At 40.1% G+C, this 24,457-nt stretch overlaps 1 protein-coding gene and 1 long non-coding RNA gene across 12 annotated transcripts; one reads left to right on the top strand and one right to left on the bottom strand.

Annotated features, from left to right (window-relative positions):
* The first annotated feature begins 4,273 nt into the window (after positions 1–4,273).
* On the top strand, positions 4,274–17,117 carry LOC103719473 (probable N6-adenosine-methyltransferase MT-A70-like). 11 transcript variants are annotated; one of them, XR_005509615.1, is made up of 12 exons: positions 4,274–5,000; positions 5,143–6,239; positions 6,376–7,088; positions 7,540–9,000; positions 10,557–10,655; positions 12,021–12,104; positions 12,193–12,548; positions 13,893–14,109; positions 15,147–15,226; positions 15,874–16,422; positions 16,621–16,720; positions 16,838–17,117. XR_005509615.1 is itself a non-coding variant. In XM_039121740.1 (12 exons), the coding sequence occupies exons 6-12, from the start codon at positions 7,576–7,578 to the stop codon at positions 16,148–16,150; spliced, it is 2,538 nt and encodes an 845-aa protein (XP_038977668.1). In that variant the 5' UTR covers positions 4,274–5,000; positions 5,143–5,275; positions 5,452–5,531; positions 5,958–6,239; positions 6,376–7,088; positions 7,540–7,575; the 3' UTR covers positions 16,151–16,529. The 11 variants fall into 11 exon arrangements, 8 of the variants coding, with proteins under 8 accessions (XP_038977668.1, XP_038977661.1, XP_038977665.1 ...); XR_005509611.1 differs by having other exon boundaries at positions 16,613–16,720; XM_039121740.1 differs by lacking the exons at positions 16,621–16,720; positions 16,838–17,117 and having other exon boundaries at positions 5,143–5,275; positions 5,452–5,531; positions 5,958–6,239; positions 15,874–16,529.
* LOC120108168 lies at positions 16,848–18,343 on the bottom strand. Its single transcript, XR_005509651.1, has 2 exons — positions 17,807–18,343; positions 16,848–17,709 (listed from the first exon to the last, which is right to left on the bottom strand). It is a non-coding gene; the product is annotated as an uncharacterized LOC120108168 (long non-coding RNA).
* Positions 18,344–24,457: the final 6,114 nt, after the last annotated feature.

Genomic DNA, 24,457 nt, shown 5'->3' with positions numbered 1-24,457 from the left:
TTCTTGGGGTTTGTTGCCTATACTTTATATCATATTTCTTGTTATTTGTCCGGGTTTTGAATTCGTTTACTTATGAATTTAAAATATGATGTGTTAAAAAATGTCTATACCCCACCCCCACGTGTGGGGAACACAACATAAGCTCATATGGCTAATGAGATTCTGGATTCTGTGTTTTCCTTGCACCAATATAAGTTCAATAAAAGGCTAGGATGGTTAAAGATTTCAATTTGTTTTTGGGTTCATCAACTCCGGACATTATAGCCAAGAATTGTTGGTCATTTTTTATGCTTTACTGGTTAAACTTTGAATTGAGATCTTAAGGACATGTATATCAGAAGCAACGTCGGCGGAACCATCCCGAATCGGGTGGTTCCGCTCGTTCCGAGCCACACCGGTGAGACCGGTACGGTTTCGGCTGTAAAAATGAGACGCTTGCCGGAGCCGGAGGAGAAAGAAAGAGAGAGCGCAGGAGGGGAGGTAGGGAGAAGGAGAGGTGGCAGACACCGGCGGAGGGCCGTGGAGGGCCGGCGAAGGCTATGATAGCCGAGGCCGTTGTCGGTTCTCCTGTTTCGAAAGAAAGAGGGGAACGGCTGCAACGCCGCTTGCCATGGCTTCCGCCGGCATCCACCACCCTCCTTTGGCCTTTTCTCCCTTGCTCTCTCTCTCTCCTTTTATCTCTCCCACGGTGCCGTGCCTTCTTTCGGTACGAGCCCAACACGTAGGGAGTTGTTCCGCCGGGGAACCGGTATGGTGCCCGATATCAATTCTTTCGACTTTGATTAGAAGGAATCTAACGGATGTTGTAAGGAACTTTGTAGATTGAAGTTATGTATTGATGCTGTAATTTGGAAGCCTCATGATGAGTTAATCCACATACCTGTTTGCAATATACGAGATTTTTAATAAAATATATAGAACCATTTGCACTACCTCTCTGTGAAGAACATGAGTAAGGGGGTGATATTTATCCATTTATAAAATAGAGTGATATTTGGCTCTGCCCCAGTACCCCACTGCAGGATGCTGCTTTCTTATTGTATATTTTTTAGAACAGTTGCAAGCTATCTTTTTGGCAGATACTCTTTTTGTAGATACTATGAGCTTGCAGATTCATATTCCTCTTTCTGATTAAAACTAGAAACCTATGTTCCTTTTTTGGGTTAAAAGGAACGTAAATAAATTATTTTCTTTGAGAATACATCCTTTGTTTGTTGGAGAAATAGAAGTTATTGGCATCTTTCCCCAAAGAGCTTGACCTTGGAAGAATTACCGGATCTTGCAACAGGAAAAGAAAGAAATAGAATACAATTCTGTTATTGTGCGAAATCATTGATGGATAAAAAATAGTACTTTTCTGATCCGGAGAGTTGAAAATATGATGCAAAGGAAATGCACCAATAAGATTTCTTTTAATTTTCATTGGCATTTAAATTCTCTTTTTCTAAAAAAATATTAGATGTGCTTTTGCTAGTAAGGCTGTAGGTGGAATGGGTATGAGCGGACACACTTATATTTACATCCTTGCTTTTGTGGAAAAAACTATAAATATGACTGTTAGACAATTTGTCTTTTTCCCTTGTTATGAGCCAAAGATTAGGATCAATGTCTGTATTTGCTACAAATGAATATTGATATTCTGCTAGTGACTGGTAGGCAATGTGTAGAAATTTGTGGCCACTTAATGAGATTTATACCTGTAATCGTGGTATGCGTACATGAGTATTGTGGCTCCTTGCCTTTTAGACAATTGATATGTGTGTCACTTGAATCCAATTGGTCGATCAAATAAACAAGGATAAAGGTATGTTAAATAATAAAAGTTCCCAATGTTCTTTATATCGTAATAAATTTATGCTTATGTTATTGCGTACCCAAGCATCAAGTATGTATGCAGATTTTAATCTGCGGTTTGCTCCTGATCAAAATAGGAGACTTGCGTGCTCCTGATCCAGATAGGAACAAACATTAATGCATTAGGGCTGCAATTGGGTCAGGTATAACAAAAAGTGAAATTAAAATGGTTTATTTTATAAGAATAGTTATTTCTGAAGTTACACAATTTTCTAATTGGTCAATTTTTTTGAAATAACTTTTAGTTGAAGTTATTTTTTTGGCTTGGTAAAGCAGTATTTGGTTCAGGAATTAAGCAGGCATAAAGCTGGTCACGAGTCTTTGATTTATCAAACAGCTACTAAGTGATAGGAAGCAATAAATAGTTGTATGGGTCAAACTTGCTTATATTAGCCATTAAGAAGAGTATATATTTTTATATTCGTCTATAATGTATTATTTATATGCCTTTCTTTTGGGATAGACTAAAAACATCTTTAGTCAAAACTTATTCTAGAAATTGTAGCCTTACAAAAATAAAAGTAAATTTGGCCAATATTTTAATGAATATAACTTTCCTATGTAATTTTTCCAATCCTAATTTTTAATTTTCCTGAACCAAATGTAGCTAAAAGAAAATGGTGGCTGTCATAGATAAAGCTCTATGCTGGGAAAAACTATGATATCTTTTTTTTTTCTTGGATCAGTTATGCCTGGCATGAGGCAACTTGATTGAAGCCTAACTATGATATCTTTATAACTGTTTCTTATGTCTGTATCTAGCACTCTTATTTTTAGATTTTCTATAGATTGTGTTATATTATAACAAGCTGACAACCCAATGTAAGCCTAAGATTTCAGCTAGCCGGTCATCCATTGCAGGATGGAAAATTAATTGGATGTGAGTAGGGACCGTTAGTGGCATATGAGGCTTCTCTAGGAGAAAGCAGTCAAGCTGCAATTCTAAAGTTTGGATGCCACGACACAGCTCTTCCAGGGTATACTCCCTTTCAAAAGAAAAATAATAATAATATTTTGAAAGCCCAAATGAGGCAAGATCTTCTGTGGTTTCTTAGATTACATTTGTTTTGAACATAACGATATAAGCACCAGGTTTATGAGTTACCTAGTTCAAACATTTGAGAAATACTTCTGAAGGTTCAGACTTGGTGCCTTCTCCAGTTGATGGTGTGCACGTGTAGGTTATGTCCTGATTTACTTGCCTGAATAACATTTGTTTTTCTCAAGCAGGTACAATTTCTGATGCGATTTTCAATCGAAACATACACATTGAAGATAAATAGTGAAGCTAGATAATTTTATGGTTAGTGTAAACATATTTTTTTGACTTGAAGTTCTACTACCTTATGTTGAATAGATAATTCACATGGCTTGCCATTGCAGCTTTCCAACATATTGTGGATTTTTTTTTGTATTCTGCTCTCAGTTTTTTAAAAAAATTGACTAATAAGAGTGAGAGAGCATAACTTGTTAGAAAATTGAAGTGACATTACTGTACCACACGGGCTTTGTGATGGTCTGCTCTACTCCACAATAACATGCATTTTTGTTGTTGCTGGCTGACTGGTGGCTTTGTTAAAAATGTTTTTGACTTGCTATTGCAAGTGTGAGAGTGAAATAATGTGAAATATAATCAACAGTAAGAGAGATAGTGAAATAAGAATATGTATTGTCTTTTTTTCAATTATTCTATTCTGGCAATTTATTTGTTGAGTACTTGAAGGTGTTGGTGTCGTCCTTTCCATTTGTCACAATCCGTTTTTTGGAGCTATAGAAAACTGTTGTTGTTATTATTATTATTATTGTGTGTTATTTTATGCAGTTCAACCCTCTTATCCTCTGGTTTTCCTGGTGCACAGGATGGGGTTTGTGTCATTCAAAAGCGGGTAGGTTTGGTTCATGAGAGATCGGGTCATTTATGGAGCACTTTGGCTCTTTTCGATGTCACGATCAGGCTTTGAGTAATGGAGTGTACCCTCATGGCATGGGCATGTCTTCGGCTACCAAGACGAGGTGAGAGAATTTAATTATGATATTAGAAGAATTAAATTTGACATCAGGACTGTGTGTCTTTTATGAGGAGAAAATTTGTCTTCATCGATTTCATCGGAAATGCAAACCCGTTTTCCGGTTGCTGCTTCCCATTTTTTTCCGTCTTTTGGATTGCACTTGCCTTTTCCTTCTTTATTTCTTCTTCTTTATAATTTACTTCTTGTGGAGGTTCGACTGATTATTTGTTTAAGCTATGCTTTGCTTTGCCCATGTATAGTTAACCTATCAAATCATGTTATTCTTGTCTTGTACGTTGATATGTAATTTTCTACATTTAGATGTTTCGAATGACAAATTTTAAAAAGAAAAGAAAAACACTGACTTCTTTTTCGCCTTTTCCTTTGTGCGTCGATGGTTTGGGCCGTAGGATCCCTGGTCCATCGCCTGGCGTTTCCTCGTGTGGCGGGCCATGTTCCCTCGCTTGAGTCCTGCGCGCCAAGCGCTCACACACTGCGGCCCAAAATCTAGCGCGCAGGCCGAGTGTGGCGCGTTGCACAGAGTCCGGCACACGGCCCGCTCGAGAGAGCCTCGGATGGTCACGGACAAGTCCAGTTCGAGTCCGGGGGGCTCGAGGACTCGATGGTGATTTGCCATCGCAGTGGGACCCGCGCCTCCACTTCTGCGGTTCACTGGCTCTCTCCCCGCCCCCCAACCTCTGTACGGCTCTGTACGTGTTCGGGCAATGGGTCCGGGTTCTGATTCGAATCTCTTCACGCAGTCAACATTGTGGATTTACGGATCCAACCCAAGAAGCAAGAAACAGAAGGCAAAGTATGTAACGGACCACGTGAGGAAAGGAAAACATCCTTCACCTCGAACGCCTTTTTCCGCTGGTGACCATCCACGGCTCAACTACCGTCGATCCGTCTCTCCCAAGATCTTTGGCAGTTGGCAAAGGAAACAGAGCTAGTGTTTGTCTAAGAATTCCAGTTTCCGATTGGTTGTTTTATCATTTTCTTAGCATTGAATTGGATCCAGTTGTTTGGTGGAGAGCAGGTACCTGGGATATGGCTGGGCAGGATTATTCAGGAGGTACTTGGTGGTGCCTGCTGCTATGTGGTGGCCTTTAATCTTGTTCAAGTCTGTCTCTTCAGGTTTGCCTTCCTCTCTCTTCCTTATAATTTCTAGTTCCAAGCTAAGCAGAAAAGGCCGAAGGAACATCGCTGATTTATGAAATGAACCAATGTTAGGAGTAGCTAATTATACATTATTTTTATATGCATAATGTGGATACAGGGACTCCGTGGGAAGGAAAACAGGCCGAGGCACAGCTTGACTTGTAAACAGTTCTTGATTGCCTTCGTCTGCAGCTTTGCATACAATATGTTCCCCGGTTGGAATTGTGCCGATTGGACTTGATTGGTCATCTGTATGTATGTCTCTCTTTCTATATGTTCTCTTAGAAAAGGGACAGACCTAGGATTAAGCGGACACATGCTGGTGGAAGCTCACTCTCTTGTTTCTTAGTTTTGCTAGTATGTCTTCTTGCTAATGTTTGTGATATGAGACAAAGCATCTTTCCATTCTGCCTGTTTGATGCCACAGGTCCACCAGAAGCAGGCCCTGAATCTAGAATTTTGGTTAGGACTGCCTTTTTCAAAATGTGTTGTAGATGGAGCAATGACGTGAGTTCAACTTTTTATTATGTTCAATGTTTTAACAAAGAATTGGTGTATAATTGAAGTCACATAATCTCATAAACAACAGATAATCCAGTGCATTGCTATTCATAACATATTTTGGATGAGAGTGGTGTTCTCTGGATGAACTTATTTGTTGCTCTATCTCAATTTTTCACATTCCGACTGGCTTCTGTCACATGATCCAATCTCTCGACAGGGTTAAGCAGTTGTTTTACAAGCTAGCATCCGTTCATGGAGAAAGTCTTAACTGATGTATCAGATGTATGAAGGGATATTCTCGCATCAAATGAGACCAACCGGTCTCATGCTTTTGGGGACTGCACGCTACCAAACAAACTTTCTTTCGTTTCAATTCCCTGATCCTCATATAACTGCAAGTCAGTACATAAGTTCATATGAATTTTGCAGGACTTCATTGATACTCATGAGCATGGATTCTAGTGCCACCCTGAAGCTCGGCCCTCTCAAGATGCATCGTGCGCGCGGCTATGCGCGAAAAAGATACATGCTGAGACCCCAAATGATCGTCCATGTGGTGATAAATATCTGTTGCAGTTTCTTTTCTGTTGTGGTGCTGTATACTTTGCAGAATTTTCTTGGCTTACTCCTAAGCATCAGATGTATCACTCCTAATACATATTGTTATCCAACATCATATTTGTCACCAGGCGTTTCTCCCAAGTGTTTTATGTGAGTAAATTCTTCAGTTCAGTAGTTCCATAACATTCCATTATCTGATTTGCAAGTTCTAGATCTATTTTGTTCTCCCTAAACCACTGAAGCGCTGCTTTTTCTGATTGTTTTCTCACCTGTTTCATTTGTTCAGTCTTCACTCAGTCATTGCATATGGGTCGCATATGGATTTATAAGTTACTCGAAGCATTGCCTTTGGGCTCTGGATTCAAATCCATGCAGTCTTGTTGGAATCGCAATTGTATGCACTGTTACCGCTGCATGAACTCTAAACATGATAAATCATATGCACTGTTATTGCTGACAGAGGATGGTCGATGCAGCTTTATTTCTATCAGGTGGTGGGAACCTTTATATCGGCACTGGTGCACCTGGGAACCGCATGGGGGCTCGTGAGCACCATTGAATGGGGTCTGATTGGGCCTAGCACAATCTTTAGTGACCTTGGAAACCATACTACTTAGCAATCAACTGGTTCCTCCTACTTGGCGCCATTTGTCTCCTTGTCTGGCTTGCCCACAAGGCCTTTCCACGGCAGCAGTGATCCGCTTTATCGCCGTTTCTTGGATTATCCCCTGCTTGATGCTCGCCTTGCATATATGTTAGTGTTGTTACTTGGGTTGGGTTGGATCTTGATGCTCGCCTTACTTATATGGCATTATGCTCTCGCCCTCTCCAGGGATCTTGATGTGCTAGTGTTGTTACTTGTGTTGGGTTGCCACGATTATGCCCTCTCCAGGGATCTTGATGCTCAGTGTTGGGGTCTGAGGGTATCATGATTCATGACCCGTTGGTGGGGATGCAAGTTGGATGGATGCTCGTTGACTTCTTGGTCAACCGCGAAGGGTATTGCCGTTGACTATTGCCTATGCTTTACGGTTTGATCGTGTGCGACGTTTGTAATTTTATTTGCTTGAAAAAAAAACCCCATCGAATCTCTCTCATCTACTTTTATTTAAATTATATCTAAATATTCATCTTTTATTATTTATTAAGAATGATCAATTATTTAGATAAAATCAAATTTTTTTCAAAAATTCAAGTTGAAGTTGTTTTTTTTTTTTAATTTTGTTTAATTTTTTCAGTGATTTATATCCAATTCGACTAGAATTACAAATCTGGCTTTGATCCAGTCCTATCCGAATATAAAAATTTTGGATTGGATATAGCCCATACTTAGACTTCAACCTGATCTGCATGAGAACTGTCAGGTCTTTTTTTTTTTTCATTAACCTGATCCAACTTGTTGGCTCTGGATTCAAAATTATGATTTGAATATAAAATTAGGTTGGATCAGGATCAAGCATATCCCGGGCTTTCATCTTCTTGGAACATGCCGCTTGTGCTTAATCACCACTTTGAACTAATTGCGACGATCTGGCGCCGCGCGACTCCTCAGATGTTAATAAAACGGGTATTATGTCAGTTTAGCCCTTGGACGTGCACGAACGGTGCTTCGCAGCCTCAATCAATCGTTGGATCCGAAAACCTGCCGGTTCCCTCCCCTCGTAGTCCGCTTCGCGTTTGTTCTGGTGGCGGGGCACTCACGGCCATGGACTCCCAGACCGACGGCGGCGGCGGAGGGGATGACGTCACCACACTGAAGGAGATGCGCCACCAGTTGGAAGACTCCATCGAGGCCCGTCGGCAAGCCCAGCAGGACCTCATCGTCTCCCTTCAGACCGTCGTCCCGGACCTCGTCTCCTCCCTCGACATCTCCCTCCGCGTCATCTCCGCCTTCAACCGCCGGCCCTTCTTCCCCACCCCCAACCCTAACCCTAACCCCAACACCCCCCCCTCCGATTCCCCCCGCCCCCTCACCCCTCGCCGCCGCCCCCCTCTCCCCGACTCCCATTCCCTTCCTCCCCGCACCCGTCCCAAGCCCTCCCCTGAGCCCCGCCGCGACCGCTCCTCTCCCGACGCCGACGGAGGCGGATCCGGCGGCGGATCCAGCGGCGGTGGCGACCACCTCTCGGTCGTCCGCACCATGATCGCCGTCTACCTCCTTGAGCTCATCCCCTTCACCGAGATCGACTCCGCCGCCCTGCTCCGCCGGCTCGAGGGCGACCAGTCCTCAGCCACCCCCGCCGAGAAGGCCGCCCTGGTCGAGCTCGGCGGGGAGCTCGGACCGATCTCCGCTGTCGAGACGGCGCTCCGGCGGATCGCCGAGGAGAGCGGCGGGGTGCAGCTGGAGGACTTCACGGTGAACGGGAAGTCTATGTTGATGATTTGGGGTATTGATCGGAACAAGCTCCTCAAGGAGCTCCAAGAGTGCTCCTCCCAGAATCAGCAGCCGCGGGAGGCGGAAGCCAGTTTCGCCGATGGGAACAACCAGGGTCAGGGGCCGGGGATGGGCGGAGTCGATGGCGGCGTTGCGATGATGCCGAGGCCACCGCCAGAGATGTGGATGGGGCCTCCTGACCCTCATTTATCTGGCATGTCTCCTATGTTTCCACAGCCTGGCGCGCCGCCGCCCATGGTCGGCCCAAGGGGCGGGCGGAGGGCTACGAGCTCGATGGGGATTCCGAGGATGATGGGCATCCCTCCCCCCAACAGGCCTGTCATGGGGCCTGGCGCTGCTATGGGAAGCCCAAGTCCGGCGCCATCGAACCAAAGGACTGAGGAGGATGAGCTGAAGGACCTTGAGGCATTGCTGAACAAGAAGACGTTCAGGGAAATGCAAAAATCGAAGACTGGAGAGGAACTTTTGGATCTCATTCACCGCCCGACTGCAAAGGAAACTGCTGTTGCGGCAAAGGTTCGGAAATTTTGGTTCTTATTTATATCTGTGTCGCTCTTCTGTGTGTCAACTGTTATGTTAAATTGTTATTCATGAATTCATATGCCTTGATGGATTTCTTGCTAACTAACAAAGGAAAAAATGATGTGATTCTAAAGTTAGGGTCTCTCTAATAGTTGAATGGATCACTTTCAGGAAGAATATATGGCATTTTCAAGTGTTAATGTCAAAATTGAGTGGTTAATATTTTTTTTTTGTTCGTGAGTTTTCTCACGTCAAAGATTGTGTTTGTTGATTTAGTTAGTATCAGCAATTGTTTGATTTTAGTTTACGCTTTGCACAGTAGAATGGGGAAAGGGGTGATTATTTGCTCCTTCGTGCTAGACTCACTACTCAATTGTTGATTTTCTTGCATTTGTTCTGTGGTATATAAAAATTCTATCACTTGCCTTAAAAAGAATTATAGCAGAACTGCAGGCTTTACTTTTTGCAGAGTTTTACAGAAATCAAGAAGAAGAAAACCTTCTTGCTTATGCTTTAATTCCTGAAGGTGCTAGTAAATAATTATCAACTCTATCTTCATTTCTCATAGGATAGTCAGCATCCACTTGCTTTCAAGAATCGAATTTATGAAATAATTCATAAATTGATCCATTATGCTCATACACCAAATAAAAGCATAATCTCGAACTTTAAGAAATCTCCAATTCTTAATATAATAAAATGAGGCTAAATACGTTGAATTTCAGGCAATTGGAAGAGCTTGCCCTCATTAAATGGACATGTAATGTTTTAGTTTAAATGTGTGCAGGAGAGGATTCTAAAGTGTTAGGCATTTGTACCAATAGGGGATTGAATGATATGAAAATATTCAATGGAGTTGAGTGCCAATTTGATTTGGTTTCTGGCATATCTGAATTGCATTTTAATTAAAGTGCATTTTGGCCAGATGAACCAGGCTAAAATGAAACATATGAAACATATAATGCCATATCAACTTAAACTCGTATTAGTATCTCTGATGGATGACATTTTATAAGGGGCTGGTTGCCCATTCTAAATGCACATTGTCCATTCAAATCTCTTGAATTTTCTTCATTCCTAAATATCTGCCACAAGGTAGAAAATGCTCTCATGACTTGGACTATGACTTGTTTGCTCATGAGAGCATGTGTTGTGTGCAGATTTTTCTGTCATGAATAATACTTGCATATTGCTCCTCAAACTTGGATTTCAACGCAGCTACTTCATGATCAAAAACAATACAGAAATGGGGAATATACTGGAACATGTATAAGTTGTTTAAATTATGTTAACCTGATGCAAAATTATGGGGGTTCAGGCCTAAATTCAATTTTTTAAAATTGTCTAGTACTGGTCATAGTGAAAGTTTTATATGAAGTCTCAAGTGCCTTCCCATTTTGGTTCCTTATTCAGGACAGCTTGTGCATCTTTACTGCTTCTATCACTAAACTATGTGTGGAAGCTGCTGAGGGCTTCCTGCTCAAATATTAGTTACTTTCCATGCATGTTTTAGCACTCATGGCACCTGATGTTGAGCATTCTGTTTTCAGTTCAAGACCAAGGGTGGCTCTCAACTCAAAGAGTATTGTACACATTTAACTAAAGAAGATTGCCGACGCCAAACTGGTTCATTCATTGCATGTGAGAAGGTTAGTGTTACCATTGATTGTTTAACAAAATCATGCATAAAAATGTAATTATGCCTATATCTCATTATCTTGCATTTGATATGATTTATGTGGAATCTTTTGGATGTTTGTATGCTGCACTTATACTATCTTCATATTATCATCATACTTGTGTTTCACGCAAACTCGTTTGATATTAGAGAAAGGAATTGGTAATTAATTAAATCAATATATTAATGCCACAAAGTTGTAGGTTCCTGCTTCTAGTTACGTCATTATAGTTAATGATTAACAAAAGTGATTTCATTTCTAACTTTAAAATATTGCTCTAATTGGATGGTTTGGTCAAATTATGTGCTAGAGGTAAGTTCATTACAACACTAGGCTTGAAGAGAAAATAAAGATCTAATATCACTTGTAGTTGACGAAGTTTACTGAGCATGTTTAGCAAATAAAAAGATTTCAAAGGATTTGGAAGTGAATGCTGTACTTCAATAGTACATAAAATCATATATATATTGATCTGGAAATCAATTGACCCTAAATTAGATAGTACAATAAAGCTACACTTTTAAGACTCGTAAATAGATTATGCAACATGCAATTTATATGCACAATCATAGAAAGAATATACAAAAAAAGTGTGGCGTAGTGTACAAGGCTCTGCAATTGTGGAGTCTAGGGAGGGTCAGATATACATAGTTATACCTGGCATGCAGAGAGTTTGTTTCCATGTTTGGAACCCATGACCTCCAAGTCGTAATGGAGCAACCTTACGGTTGCCCCAATGCTCACCCTCCATAGAAAGAATATATAATATATACTAGGTAGGATTTTTGATATAAAGCCATATATATTGAATATTTGGAGTTCAATGGACCGTTAATTAGATGGTACAATAAAATTATATTTGAAGAGTCATAAATAGACAATGCAACATGCAATATATATGCACAGTTATAGAAAGAATATATGGAATATACTTATTAGGGTTCTTGATATATAGTGCAGATAGGGTGAAATTGGTTCTCGCTTTAAGTGAAAATACTTTCTGTAGTGAATAGATGATGTTTCTAAGGATTAAAAAAGAAGAAGTTGAAGAGACTGTGGAATCTTGTACTCTTGCAATCCTTAAAGTCTATCTGTATTTATTAATCAAGACTGGCCAGAAATAAAGGCGCTAAAATAATATCAGCAATCCTAACCCGATTACTTTGAATAGTTTGCATAAATGGAGAATGTGCTTATTAGTTATTAATTAGAGTTCGGTTAATATTCTGACAATAAGAAATGAACTTGCTTCTGCTGATCTTTCTTTTTTGGTCATATCACTTCATCTTCTGATTGCTGTATACTGTTTTTAACCTGCCAATTGATTGTTAACAGGTGCATTTTCGGCGGATTATTGCTCCGCACACTGATACAAATTTAGGTGACTGCTCTTTTCTTGATACATGCCGTCACACAAAGGTTTACTTTTTTTTTCTATTTTATCAAATCCCCTTAGTCATCTTTTCTTGTACTATGGTTTATAGCTGATTAATACTTTTGTTAACAGACCTGCAAATATGTTCATTATGAACTTGACCAAACACCAGATATACCTCCAATGAGAATGGGTGCTACTAATCTTCCACCTCCAAAACCAATCAAGTCCCAAAGGGCCGAATATTGTTCAGAAGTGGAGCTTGGAGAACCTCAATGGATAAACTGTGACATCCGTAACTTCAGAATGGACATTTTAGGGCAGTTTGGAGTTATCATGGCAGACCCACCTTGGGACATTCACATGGAATTGCCATATGGTACAATGTCAGATGATGAGATGAGAAATCTTAACGTACCTGCATTGCAGACTGATGGTCTGATTTTTCTATGGGTCACTGGGCGTGCAATGGAACTTGGGCGTGAATGGTAAATTTTTCTTTTTGCCATATTGTGCATGAAAATTGCTGGTATTTCTCTTTGTTATAAGAACCAATAATGACTTAGACAGCCATTAGAGCTTTTATTTTCTTTTAATCATGCAAATATGGTAGAAAGGGTGGGCTTTCAGCATGTGAGAGCAGACAATCAACCATAGCCCTGGCCCCTGGACTTTTATTGCAATTTCTTACTTTTTGCTGTTCTCTTATATATTTTGTTTTTGTGGCAAACTTTAAAAGTTCATTGGAGCAACTTGTAACTGAGGGAGGTCCTGTTTCTACACTACTGTGCAGGAAAACCGTTGATATTGTTCATTGTTAGGAGAATCAATGATGACTTATCCATTACATCTTTTATTTAAAAGCATTGTGAAAATATGGTAGAAAGGGCAGGCTTTCAGCATGTCCGAGCAGGCAATCAACCATAACCCCTGGCCCCTGGCCTTTGATTGCAATTACTTACTTTTTCCTGATGTCTGATATATATTTGTCCTTTTGACAGACTCAATATTACATTTGGAGTAACCTGTAACTGAGGGAGGTGTCTTCTTACGGCAAGCTTATCATATTTGTTTATTTCCCCTTGTAGTTCCTTGTGAATATGAGCGAATGAAGACCCCTCTACCATATCAAGTCATGTTATATCACTGTAATTATTTTTAGGCTTAGTGTCCAAAGACATGAAATGGTCAAACTGCAAAGGATCTTTTGTTAGAACATCTAACACTGTCAAAACTTGTATTGTATGTGAGACAGATTCTTTTGCATAATATAACCAAGATGTTGATATTTGATCTGCCCAAACTGTACCTTTCTATGGTAACATATGTGGCATTTAACGGAGACATGAAGCTTTAAAGGTTCTGTCACTGTGAGTCCAAACTGTAGATAATAGAAGGAAACAAGGGTTTGACTGGAGCCTAGGTGGAAAGAAATAATTGTAAATTTTTGCTCTTTTAGTATGAAGGATATCCATCTTGGTGTTTATATTAAAACAACCTTTTCCATAGTATTACCATACTTGATCTTGTTTTTGTGCTTCTATTTTTTGCTGTCCAAGATTGTTTTTCAGCTGAACAAAGTGAAATTAGTTGGAACTTTTTTAGCTGATTAATTCTGTTTGGTTTTTCCTCTGATCACTGCACCTTTCTAGTCATTCAGAGACAGTAACATATCAAATGTTCTTATTGCGAGTTTCTTTTTAATCTCTTATACATGATTGCATTGGCATATTTATTTTATATGTTTATACAAACAGTTGGCTTTAGACTGGTGGTAGGACTTTGAGGCAAACCCATGGAATTTTCTTTTTCTTTTTTTTAACATTCATCAGTTTGGAGCTTTGGGGATACAAGCGTGTTGAGGAGCTCATATGGGTGAAGACCAATCAACTCCAACGAATTATTCGAACTGGACGCACTGGCCATTGGCTTAATCATAGTAAAGAACATTGTCTTGTTGGAATAAAGGGAAACCCAGAGGTCAATAGGAACATTGATACAGATGTTATTGTAGCTGAAGTTCGTGAAACAAGCCGAAAACCTGATGAGGTAATCTCAGATGTTATGCCATGACTCCTTTTTCAACAGAAATAGAAAATAACTAATTCTAACTTTGCCATTATTGCTCTGTGTTGCTAATTTGACAATTTACAAACCCCATTCATTAAGAATGCCTATAGTTCATCTTAGTGAGTTGATTGAGAAAGAATGCATGTTCTCATTCCTTCTCTTTCACATTATCAGCTTTTCGATACTATTATTTTCATGATATCAAGACCTAGAATCTGAAAGGCTTAAAGCAGATCCTAGGAAAAATCTTTTGGAAGTATTGATCTTAATGGTTGTCTTTCTTCACAAGGAACCTTGCTTTCAGCATAGCCTATCATTTATTTCCTTTATAAAATTTAATTCTTTCAAAATTTTGTCTTGACTCCCGACATCCTCTATCATTTCATTTTCGTCACCGTATTTCTTAACTTTTCTCTCCATTCTAGGTTTTTGTGCCCATATTGTTTTACCTAACCCCTTCAACATATTGTCAGCTCCTTTCATCTTTCTAACATTTTCTGGGGTATTTGATTTCAGTTGTTCATGTTTATCAAAATCTGTTCATACTTCATAGTCTTTTTCTTCTTTGTTCTCTGCTATTTTCCCTTTCATTCTTCTTTTTGCTCCTCCTTTTTCCAGAAGCTGCATGTTGCACTTCATGCTAGAGATCCTACCTAGCCAAGGTTCAAGTAAATTTGTGCATAAAGGACTCCTTTGAACATATAGGAAATGATATTTTTATTAAAAAAATCTCAAAAACATATGGTCCTTTCACACAGAGCACAATTAGGCACTCCAGTTTGGTAGTTTGTGTCACTATTAATTATCAGCACCTTATGGTGTTGCCCTGACACGGCACTCCAAATTGCCTTGTCATGCAACGGTGCTCTGTTATACTCCACTAAAAGTTTATCCTTTATATTCAATTTGTATCACATAAATTTAGATATACAATCATACACCCGTTAAGTATGCAAGTTTTCTCAATATGCAAGTCCAAGGTCCACAGCTCACATTTGTACATGGTTTCGCTGCAGATGTACCCAATGCTGGAGAGGATAAGCCCCAGGACAAGGAAGTTGGAATTGTTTGCTCGAATGCACAATACACATGCTGGGTATGCTTTTGCTTTCTGGTTTCTGTTTCCTTGGTTATGTAGTCACACTAGATAGATACAAATGGTATGTTGGATCTTGATGCCAATAACCAGTAATATTTCACCCATTCCATCATAATGTTTGTGTCTAGGCAATTCCATAATTTGATTGCAGGAGAATGGTTTGTGCATTTTTGTATGTAAAACACTGTAAGCTGTGTTATTCAGGATATTTCATCTTAATAATAGGTAAGTTGCTGTTCAAAGTTATTTTCCAATGAAGGACCATAGAGAACCTAGTTCTTGCTGCCGACCCATCCACATCCCTGCCCTAAATAAATAAATAAAATAGAATAAGAAAAACAACAATAAGAAGAGGTCCTAATTTGATAATGTTCTGTCCTTCATCATGAACTTAGTTTCCAGAAGTTTGAAGTTAACGTCTTGCCAAGTTACGGCACTCACTAGAGGGGTTCTTGTTTCTATTTCCTTGCTACAACAAGGATTTCCTCGTAATTCAACTTGCACAGGATACTTAAAATTATCTTTTTCTTCTTACTTCTATATTTATTTCTATATTTGATAATTCAACTTGTTTCCATGGTGCACTAGACCATCCATTCCGATTTAACGGGCTTGCAATTCTAAGGGTTAAATGGTTTTATCAGGTGGTTATCCCTGGGTAATCAATTGCAAGGAGTCAGGTTAGTTGATGATGGTCTGAGAGCAAGGTTCAAGGCTGCTTATCCAGATGTGGAGGTACAACCATCATCTCCTTCCAGAACAACTTCTGCCATGGATGGGGATTCAAACACCACACAAACTAGGAGCCCTTTTGTTGGGACAGACTCAAAACAATCATCGAGCCAATTTATGGAGCCAACACCACCCGCGGGCTATTCCGGAGGAAAACCTATGGGCGCAGATTTTGAGACATCTTCTTAATATCAGCACGTATAGTTGGTTTGTTTTTGTCATCGTGTGATCTTAGCCTTTTTTCTCTGGGTGCATGTTTCATCAGCTAGTTGGCTGCCCTTTCTAGGATACAGAAAAAGATGTGAGCAGCTGGATGCTTTCATAAGGAGTGCTGCTGTGATTGCCAGCTCCCAAAACCAGTCTCCCAAGGCAGTTTGGGACATGAGTGACAGGCAGGCCCCATATACCAGCCCGACAGTCACCGCCTCCGGGTGCCGGGGGTGGGTCGCAGAGTAGTGCCGGTAAATTATTTATCTCATAAGTACTGTTACTGCATTTCACAATGCAATTAATGTATAATTAGATTTTTTCTTTTTTTAATGAGAGAGATTTGATTACTGTTGTACCTTCTCTTTGTCACCTTTTGGGGTATAAAAAAGCCTCAAAAGCAGCTCCATCAGTCCAGCTTTCTTAACACCAAAAGTTCTGTAGTCGAACAGGTATCTGGCTGCATGCTCCTGATTCTGCTACCTTTCTGTGAATTGCAACCGGCTGCCCTCAAAAACACCCTTGATTGCTGCAATTTATCCCCTTACCGTGGTGCGATTTAGATCTCATGCGGAGTGGAACTTAGTTAGCCCTTGGGTTTGTTTGCAGCATATAGCAGTTTCTGAGAGTTGCAACTTGGAAGGTACTTATTTATTGATAACCATGCAGTGCGCCATCGGATAGAGGATGGGATAGCATGGATCTCAAAGTCTGTCCTGTATTCCGGTGAGCTCCCGAGAAAGAAATGCAGATTCTACTTTGCTGCTGGACCTAAAAGGCAGTGCAAAGGCCATGAAAGGACCTATCACCGCGTGAAACAACTAATTGGATGCTCTATCATTTTCAATGTTTAGATAGAGTTTAGACTTTATGTGGCCGCACGTTGTTGTTATTATGTTTTTCAAAGGACGTATTAAATAGAACCATGGTGATGGTCTTGGATCGTCTATTCTTTGCCCCGTAACAACAGCACGTCTATTGCTGCTGCTAAAAGTTTTAAAAAATAATAATAATCTTGTTCCATCTCTACCTTCTCTAAAAGAAGAAAAGAAACCCGTGCCGAGTGCCCACAATTAAAGATTACATAAATACAGAGAAACCGAGATCTAGATTTTCTCCAGGAAAATCTCAAGGTCCTGTTCTTCTCTCACAGGAGACGCAGAAGGACCAAACCGACAACCGACCCAACAGCCGCTGAGCCCCGAGCGAGCCCGCCCCCGATCCCTGCGGCGGGGAGGGGCCGAAGACGATGGGATACGAAGGAGAAGCGGCAGGCAGCGCCGACGACGCCCCCGGCGGCGGCGCGTCTGCCCCCGGAGGGAAGAAGGTGCCATTAGCGGCAGGGACGGCGATCGCCAGCTTCTGGAGCTTCTGGCAGTGCTCCGGGACGCCACTAGTAAAATAGTAATTGCCGGGCGCCGTAAGATTAAACACCGAGTTGCCATCGTTCATCTTCTTTATCGGATCCGTTAGGCTGCAGCTGTTGTACGCCCGCTCCGTCACCTGGATCACCGAGTCCTGGCTCGGCGGGTAGAGAAACACTGCCCACAGGGGAAGTGCAATTGGGCGGTAAGTTGCCGGAGGGAGGTGACGGGATTTGAATGCGATGAGAACGAAAGAGGGGGAGGGGGCTCTTACAGAGTCAGTCGCTGAGGCGGAAGTGGTATTTCTGAGACCAGAGGGCGCAGACGTGGGGGTTGGAGGGTGGGGGCACCCCCCAGGAGTCGAGATCTCCCACCTTGTACTGGTAGCACCAGCACCCACTTATTAGCATTGCTGCGAGGAATTGGAATGCCCACGAGAGCCGGCGGCAGTCGGCAATGCCAGATGGGACCATTTTCTCCTCTTTTCTTCTTTCTTTCTTTTGTCTAGCTACAGAGTTATTGCGAGCCCCTTCCCAGCCGCTTGGAGGAAAGTGTGGAGGTGAGAGAGTGAAAAGGAGGATGGAAAGCGAAGGACCGTCTTTTTACTGATTCTTGCTCACCAAATAGCCGTTGTATATAGGGCATCTCCGAAGGCTGTGATAGATAGAGCCCGAGGTCATTAACACCACCAGCGCGACTTCATCTGAGAGGATTAGAAACATCTGGAGTTCTCACATTGCTGTTACAATATCTAGAGTTACTCTTGTCACTTGGGAGCCCTCATTTTTTGACCATCTCATGATGAACTTCGATGGTAGTATGTCGGTAGATGGAGATAGAGAAAAAACGACTTTTATGATCCAGGATCACAACTCCAGATTGATTGCTACAAGAGGATAGTCCGCTTGTGACATGATAATTATAGGAGGAGAGCTTAGGGCAGTATGGGAGGATATCATCTATGCGGGAGTGTCCTAAGGGCTAATAACATCTTCCTAGAAGGAAACTCTACTATGGTGATCGATTGGATTCAGGATATAGAGCAAAAGGGCGATGGTCACCTATTGCTTAGAGAAATTCAATGGTTGGTGAAAGACCGTGATTCATTTCAGACTGCTTATGTATATTGGAAGACGAACAGAATGGCAGACTAGACCATCTCCTTCGTTGCTTATCATTTTGGTGGTGAGATCTTTTGGATATGGTTTGATACCACCCCTCATCTTTACGCCTTTTTTTTTTACTGGTTGCGCCTATGCTAGACTGATGCAAGCAACTATTGTTAAAAAAAAAAAAAAAAGCCGTTGGATTCCAAGAAAGAGGAATCTCATATCATAAATATACGTATAAAGAACATGAGAAGAATAGCTAGCGGGTTTTAAGAGAGTGGGAATGGATGGTGCGCGTGGCCGCGTGGGGAAGACGGGGTTCATCGTCGCAGCTCGTTGCTGATTGGCTGGCCAGGTTGTGCCGTGCCGTTTCCAGCAACAGCACGTGGGACGGTTGGACAGACGCGGGAATCATGCAACGTGGTTCGGAACACGCGCAACGAGACGGGTTCATGCCTCCTCCCGGCTGTCCGCAGCATTGATTAAGGTAGGTTGTACCATCCTTGCTGCCAATTAAATTTTATCTGAATTATTTTTTTTAAGATACAGTAATATAAGTAGGTCGACGGCTTGTGTGAAAATCCAGACATGTGTTTAATTATATATTAATTATTCACAAGGTAATATTTATATAGATTCAACAAATTCACATAATATTTTTCTGAATTGTTACAACTTATTTATTGCAAAATTTAAGACTAATTATTTATTAAATTGCCGTTGAGCATATTGGATTATTTTTAATGCCCAAGTGAGGTTAATTTTGCTGCTGAGATTAAGATATTGTTGAGCTTTGATCATCAAGTAAATCATTTATACCAATCTCGGAAGGAGTCATACATATACATAGCACATGCATAGCATGCACTGATGACGTCCATCCTACATCCCATACATGATGACCCATTTTGAGGTGGCACGTAGAGCTGCGGTTTGGATCTTATGCCGTTTATTTTTGAACGGGAGAGAATTCAAAATAGTAAAACTCACGCGGTGTTGGACGCCCAAATATACACACACGTCTGATCGAGTCGCTTCTTTGATACTCGCTAATAAAGTATCGTATAATTTAGCCGAAGTTAAATTCGCATCAGATTGACCGTTGACCTGTTAAATAAAACTTGGTGAGCCACACAGAGAATCATTAAGGTATTCCAAACTTCATACAAGCTCTTAAGAAAACAAATCAAAAGATAGTTAGGATGAGAAGCAACAAAATTAAGGACAAATGGAAAACTGAAGCACTTCAGCTATCATCAGGCAAATTAAGGTTCAGAGGTTGTAGCCAATAAGCAAGAGACGATATCATAGATATTGAATGAAGTAAAAACATGCAGGACTTGATGGCATAATTGAAACTTTGCTTCAAAATTGATTGTAAGAGTTGCAAGATGCTATATAGCTTTTGATGGATTCTCTTACTATTGTAAAAAAAAGATCTTGCTGGCTCAGAAATCACTTGTCTATTAGAAAAGCTTCACCTCTAAAGATTTGCCTTTCAGAAGTATTCTAGTCGATTGAACACAAATTCTAAGGACTTTCATCAGCTGGAGCGAGCCCCCATGATTTATTTTTTTTTGTGATACAGAGCCACCATGATTGTTGCTTGCTTCAATTTTAGATAAAGAAGGAAGAAAAGGGAAAGATAAACATCAAAAAAGAAACAATTCACAAGAAATAAATTTTTACTTTTTTTTTTGAGGGAACATGAGGCATAAGTCAGAGCCTTAAATTTATGGCTATCAATACGAAGTATGTTGGGCAGGATAGCAAACATATATAACACCGTGGATTTCAGTCCAAAGGATCGGGGTAGTGTTGCATTTCACTCCGAACGGAAAAAGTGGGTTGAGTTTCCAAACTTTATTGAGTAATCCTTTTGAATTACAAAAGGTCGAGCCAACTGGGAGAAAGAACTTGAAAAATTATGCCATCACAAAAGTGAATGATTTAAGAAGTTTTGGCATTGAAAAAGATTAGGATAGAAACATACATAATGAGTTATATTGGCTTTTGCTCTCCTCTTTCAGAGTTTTAAGCAGAAGGAGTTGAACTGAGCCAATATCATATCATGTCTTCTTCTGCTGCTGCTTATTCTTCTTCTTCCAATGCTCAAGAGATTAAAATACCCTTCTTTACAAAACACAGCAAAGCATAGATATCATTAGGTTGAAATAAAAGAATTGAAGGAATCAAACATGTCGAAGCTCCCAAACACATGCAGTTGGGAGGTGGCAAAGCTCCCACAACCATGTAAAAGAGGATAAGGACTAGCAATATTGCCAAGCATTTTAAAAAACGCCACCCTTGTTTCGGAAATTGTGATCCTACTTCATGATATCTTCATAGTTATTATTTTTAAGGATGCTGGATTTGAGTAGGTGCTAAATATCATGCGCATGTAAACCTTCGATCCAGCATTTCCTCTTGGGCAGTGAAGAGGATGCGTCTGTTGGTCAGCTGGTCAAGAGAAGCAACAAGACTGAGGCCAAATGGAAACTAGAATGAAGCAATACTCTATCACCAAGCACAGTAAGTTCAGGAGAGACAGTAGAAGCTAGAGACTTTCTGATAGCAAAGCCAATAAAACAAATATATCTCCAAGAAATGGAAGTATTTATTCTGACCAGAGATGATCCCCATGCTGCCTTGCTTGATTGGTGCCCATGCAGGCCTAGCAGGAGTAGAAAAACATTAAGACAGATCTCTGTGGCTTGGAAAGCACGAGTCCAGCTTCTCCTCTAAAGGTTGCCTTTGAGAAGTAATACCGGTCAGGCGAATATCTGGATTATTGGGACCTTCATCAGCTGGAGTGATGATCGAAGAAGCCATTGTTGCTGATCTTCAGTGTAAGCTAAAAGATCGACTTTTTTTTTTTCCAATTGAAAACGAGCGAAAGACAAAACATTTGGTTGAATATTTACAAAGAAATAAACCGCAAGAAAAAATATCAGATCCTTAAATTTGTTGCCATGCATTAAGATTATTTTGCCAGGACAGGCCGGAAAGCAACCACAGCTCCTTGGATTGGGATCATGCTGCATGGAACATTTGAAAGAGCTCGAAGGATCACAGTGTTGAAGTAATCCAAACATAGAAAGTAATAAGGTTAAGCTTCAAGTTTTGATCGCTAAATGAACTGGAAAATGCTATGCCATTCGAGAAGTGAAATAATATAAGAAGGAAATTTTATTACTTAGCTATATATTCTCCACCAACAACAATTTCAAGCTCATCCGTGGAGAAGGTTTAGAGTTGAAAAGTTTATGAATGAAGCATACATGAGTGATATTGGTTCGGCTCGCCTCATCTTCTGAATCTTAAATGAAAACAGATGAGCCGAGCCAATATCACGTCATGTCTTCTTCTTCTTCTTCTTCTCCCTTCTGCTTAAACTTCGTCTCTTTAGTGCTCAAGAGAGAACGATATCCCCCTTTATATAGCATAGCAAAGCAAAGATATCATCAGTTTGAAATAAATAAATGAAGGAATCAAACAATGTCAAGTCTCTCAAACACATGGAGTTGGGAGGTGGCAGAGAAAAAAGGATAAGGATTCTGGTACGGCTAAACATTTGAATAAATACCGCCTCCCTGTACAATTTGTGATCCTACTACGTAACAACCACACAGTAATTGTTTTTAGAAGAAATCACCTCCTGCCCTTACATAGACTAGAGCTGCAGCTATTGACACAACATTTAAGAGAAAAAAAAAAATCAAATAACAAGATCTTTAGGTTGCACCGATTCTAGATATTCTAGGATTGAATAAATGAGATGAGACTTTAAACAGAAAATAAAATTGCATGGCCAGTAACTTGATTACCTCAATTCAGGCTATGGCTTCTTTTTTCCTTCGTTTTTTATGTTTTTTGGTAGCTATGGCTACTTTTTAATAAGAAACAGGAAGCGTGCAAGGATGGAGTTGAACGTAGGACTCTTCTACCAATACGTAACTTTACCAACTTGGCCAAAATTGGCACCATCTAGGCTAAAAAATTTTAGGCCCAATTTATCGATTAATTGAAAAGGAGGGGGAAAAGGAGAGAATGTGCACCAGTGATCAAATCATCAATGATATTTTCCAAAGCAATTGTCAAAGTTTTTCAAATTATTTTGACGAAAGTTGGATAGAAAGATGAAGCCAGCGGTAAAAGATGTGCATGGCAAGAATTTTAAAATAAGTATTTGTGAAGTTATGAATGATAATAAAAATGATATCTATTTTTTTCTTTTTATGCAGAAGAGGGGAAAGCCTTAATGACAAACTGAAAATGATGTGATGATTGAAAAAGAAGGATAACTTTGGAGAAGATGAGTAGAGAAAGATTAGATAATAAAAATATTTTTCTAAAACTATATTTTTAAATCATATTTTCACAAGGCACCATTATTTACCATAATATATTGAAATTTATGGTTGTTACCTATTATTTGACAATTAATCCACACATAGGTTAAAGATTAAACATGAGATTGCTATGAAAACTATAGGTGGAAATTAAAGTGCCTAGTTAACAAGAATCGTATATAGAAGGCCAGTCAATCACAACTAACTTATCTCATTGATAAATAACAAGGGAATAAAAGTTCATCCAATTTTATTGCCTATGAAGCCGGCAATTGGGCCATTAAATCAAGATAACAATTGAATATGGTGATTGCAGCAACTGCCGACGTTTATAGTAACTTTGTTAACGGTAAGGATATTGCTTTAGATTCGTTGGTCCCACCATCTGGGTGGTGTTGGAACTTGGGAAAAGCTTGAAAGCTGGTTCAACCCACTGATGGGACATAAATAGGTATTATAGAAGATTAGCATTAAAGTATACCTGCATATTGTGATCCAAATCAGTAACCAATTCATACAAAAAGCCTTCAAAGGTGTACGAATGCCCTTCTCTGCGTTGTTGAACAGCTTTTTATCACATCGCCGTACCAATAATAGCACTGGTTGGATTAAAGAATATGAGATGCTGGTACTATAGATTCCCTTCGAGCTCCACTGGTTCTAAAGTCTCCTGGCCCAACCGCTCTACAGTGAAACAACGTTGATGGAAATAAAGATGAGTACGGCAAGGAGACAAGTGCGGTTGATTCATTGGACGACTTCTTTTCTTTTTTTTTTTGCTGCTGATCGCTCCGTTCAAATGCTGCAAACGAATCATTGGACCTTATCATCTCTTTTTCGAAATATTTTAATTTTTAATTTTTAGGATGTATCCACGCTAAATTTATATAAGTTATCTGTCTTAGCAGCAAAAAAATAAAATAAAATAAAATAAAGGCCAGTGGTAAAGATTTTTTTTTTTATTGAAGAGGATGATGATCATTTACAGGGTGGTATTTGTAAAGTACATGGAGATAGAAGAACTGTAGGAGATATTACAAGGTTCCAAAAGCCAATTGTGATGGGATCAGAACAAGATAAACTGATCAGGAGCACCAAATGACCGGTTAGGGGACGTTAAACTTCAATAAACGGATGCAACCTGCAGCACTGAATTTAAACTTCAGCAGAGAAATTAAGAACTGTGAAAGCTTCACCTCCCGAATTCTGGACTTCTTGAGTATCAGCAGGTTCTAAACTTGTTCTTCATCTCTTCTTTCCAACGGGAGATCAAATCTTTTGTCGTGTCAAAACACAGCAAGAACCAGGCAGAAAAGATTTGATGTGATGGAAACAGCGGTGAGGAGTGGTCAGGTAAAGAGCAAACAGCAGGAGTCGCAACAGACTTCCAACTCAATTCCAAACAGTACTGACAGAGAGTTAAATCAACGCATCAATCCTTCTCTGCAGAGACAACTGTAACCA

This window comes from Phoenix dactylifera, chromosome 2, assembly GCF_009389715.1.
Source record: "Phoenix dactylifera cultivar Barhee BC4 chromosome 2, palm_55x_up_171113_PBpolish2nd_filt_p, whole genome shotgun sequence".
Taxonomy (NCBI): domain Eukaryota; kingdom Viridiplantae; phylum Streptophyta; class Magnoliopsida; order Arecales; family Arecaceae; genus Phoenix; species Phoenix dactylifera.
Note: the sequence above shows the minus strand (reverse complement) of the source record. Positions and strands in the feature narration are given on the sequence as shown.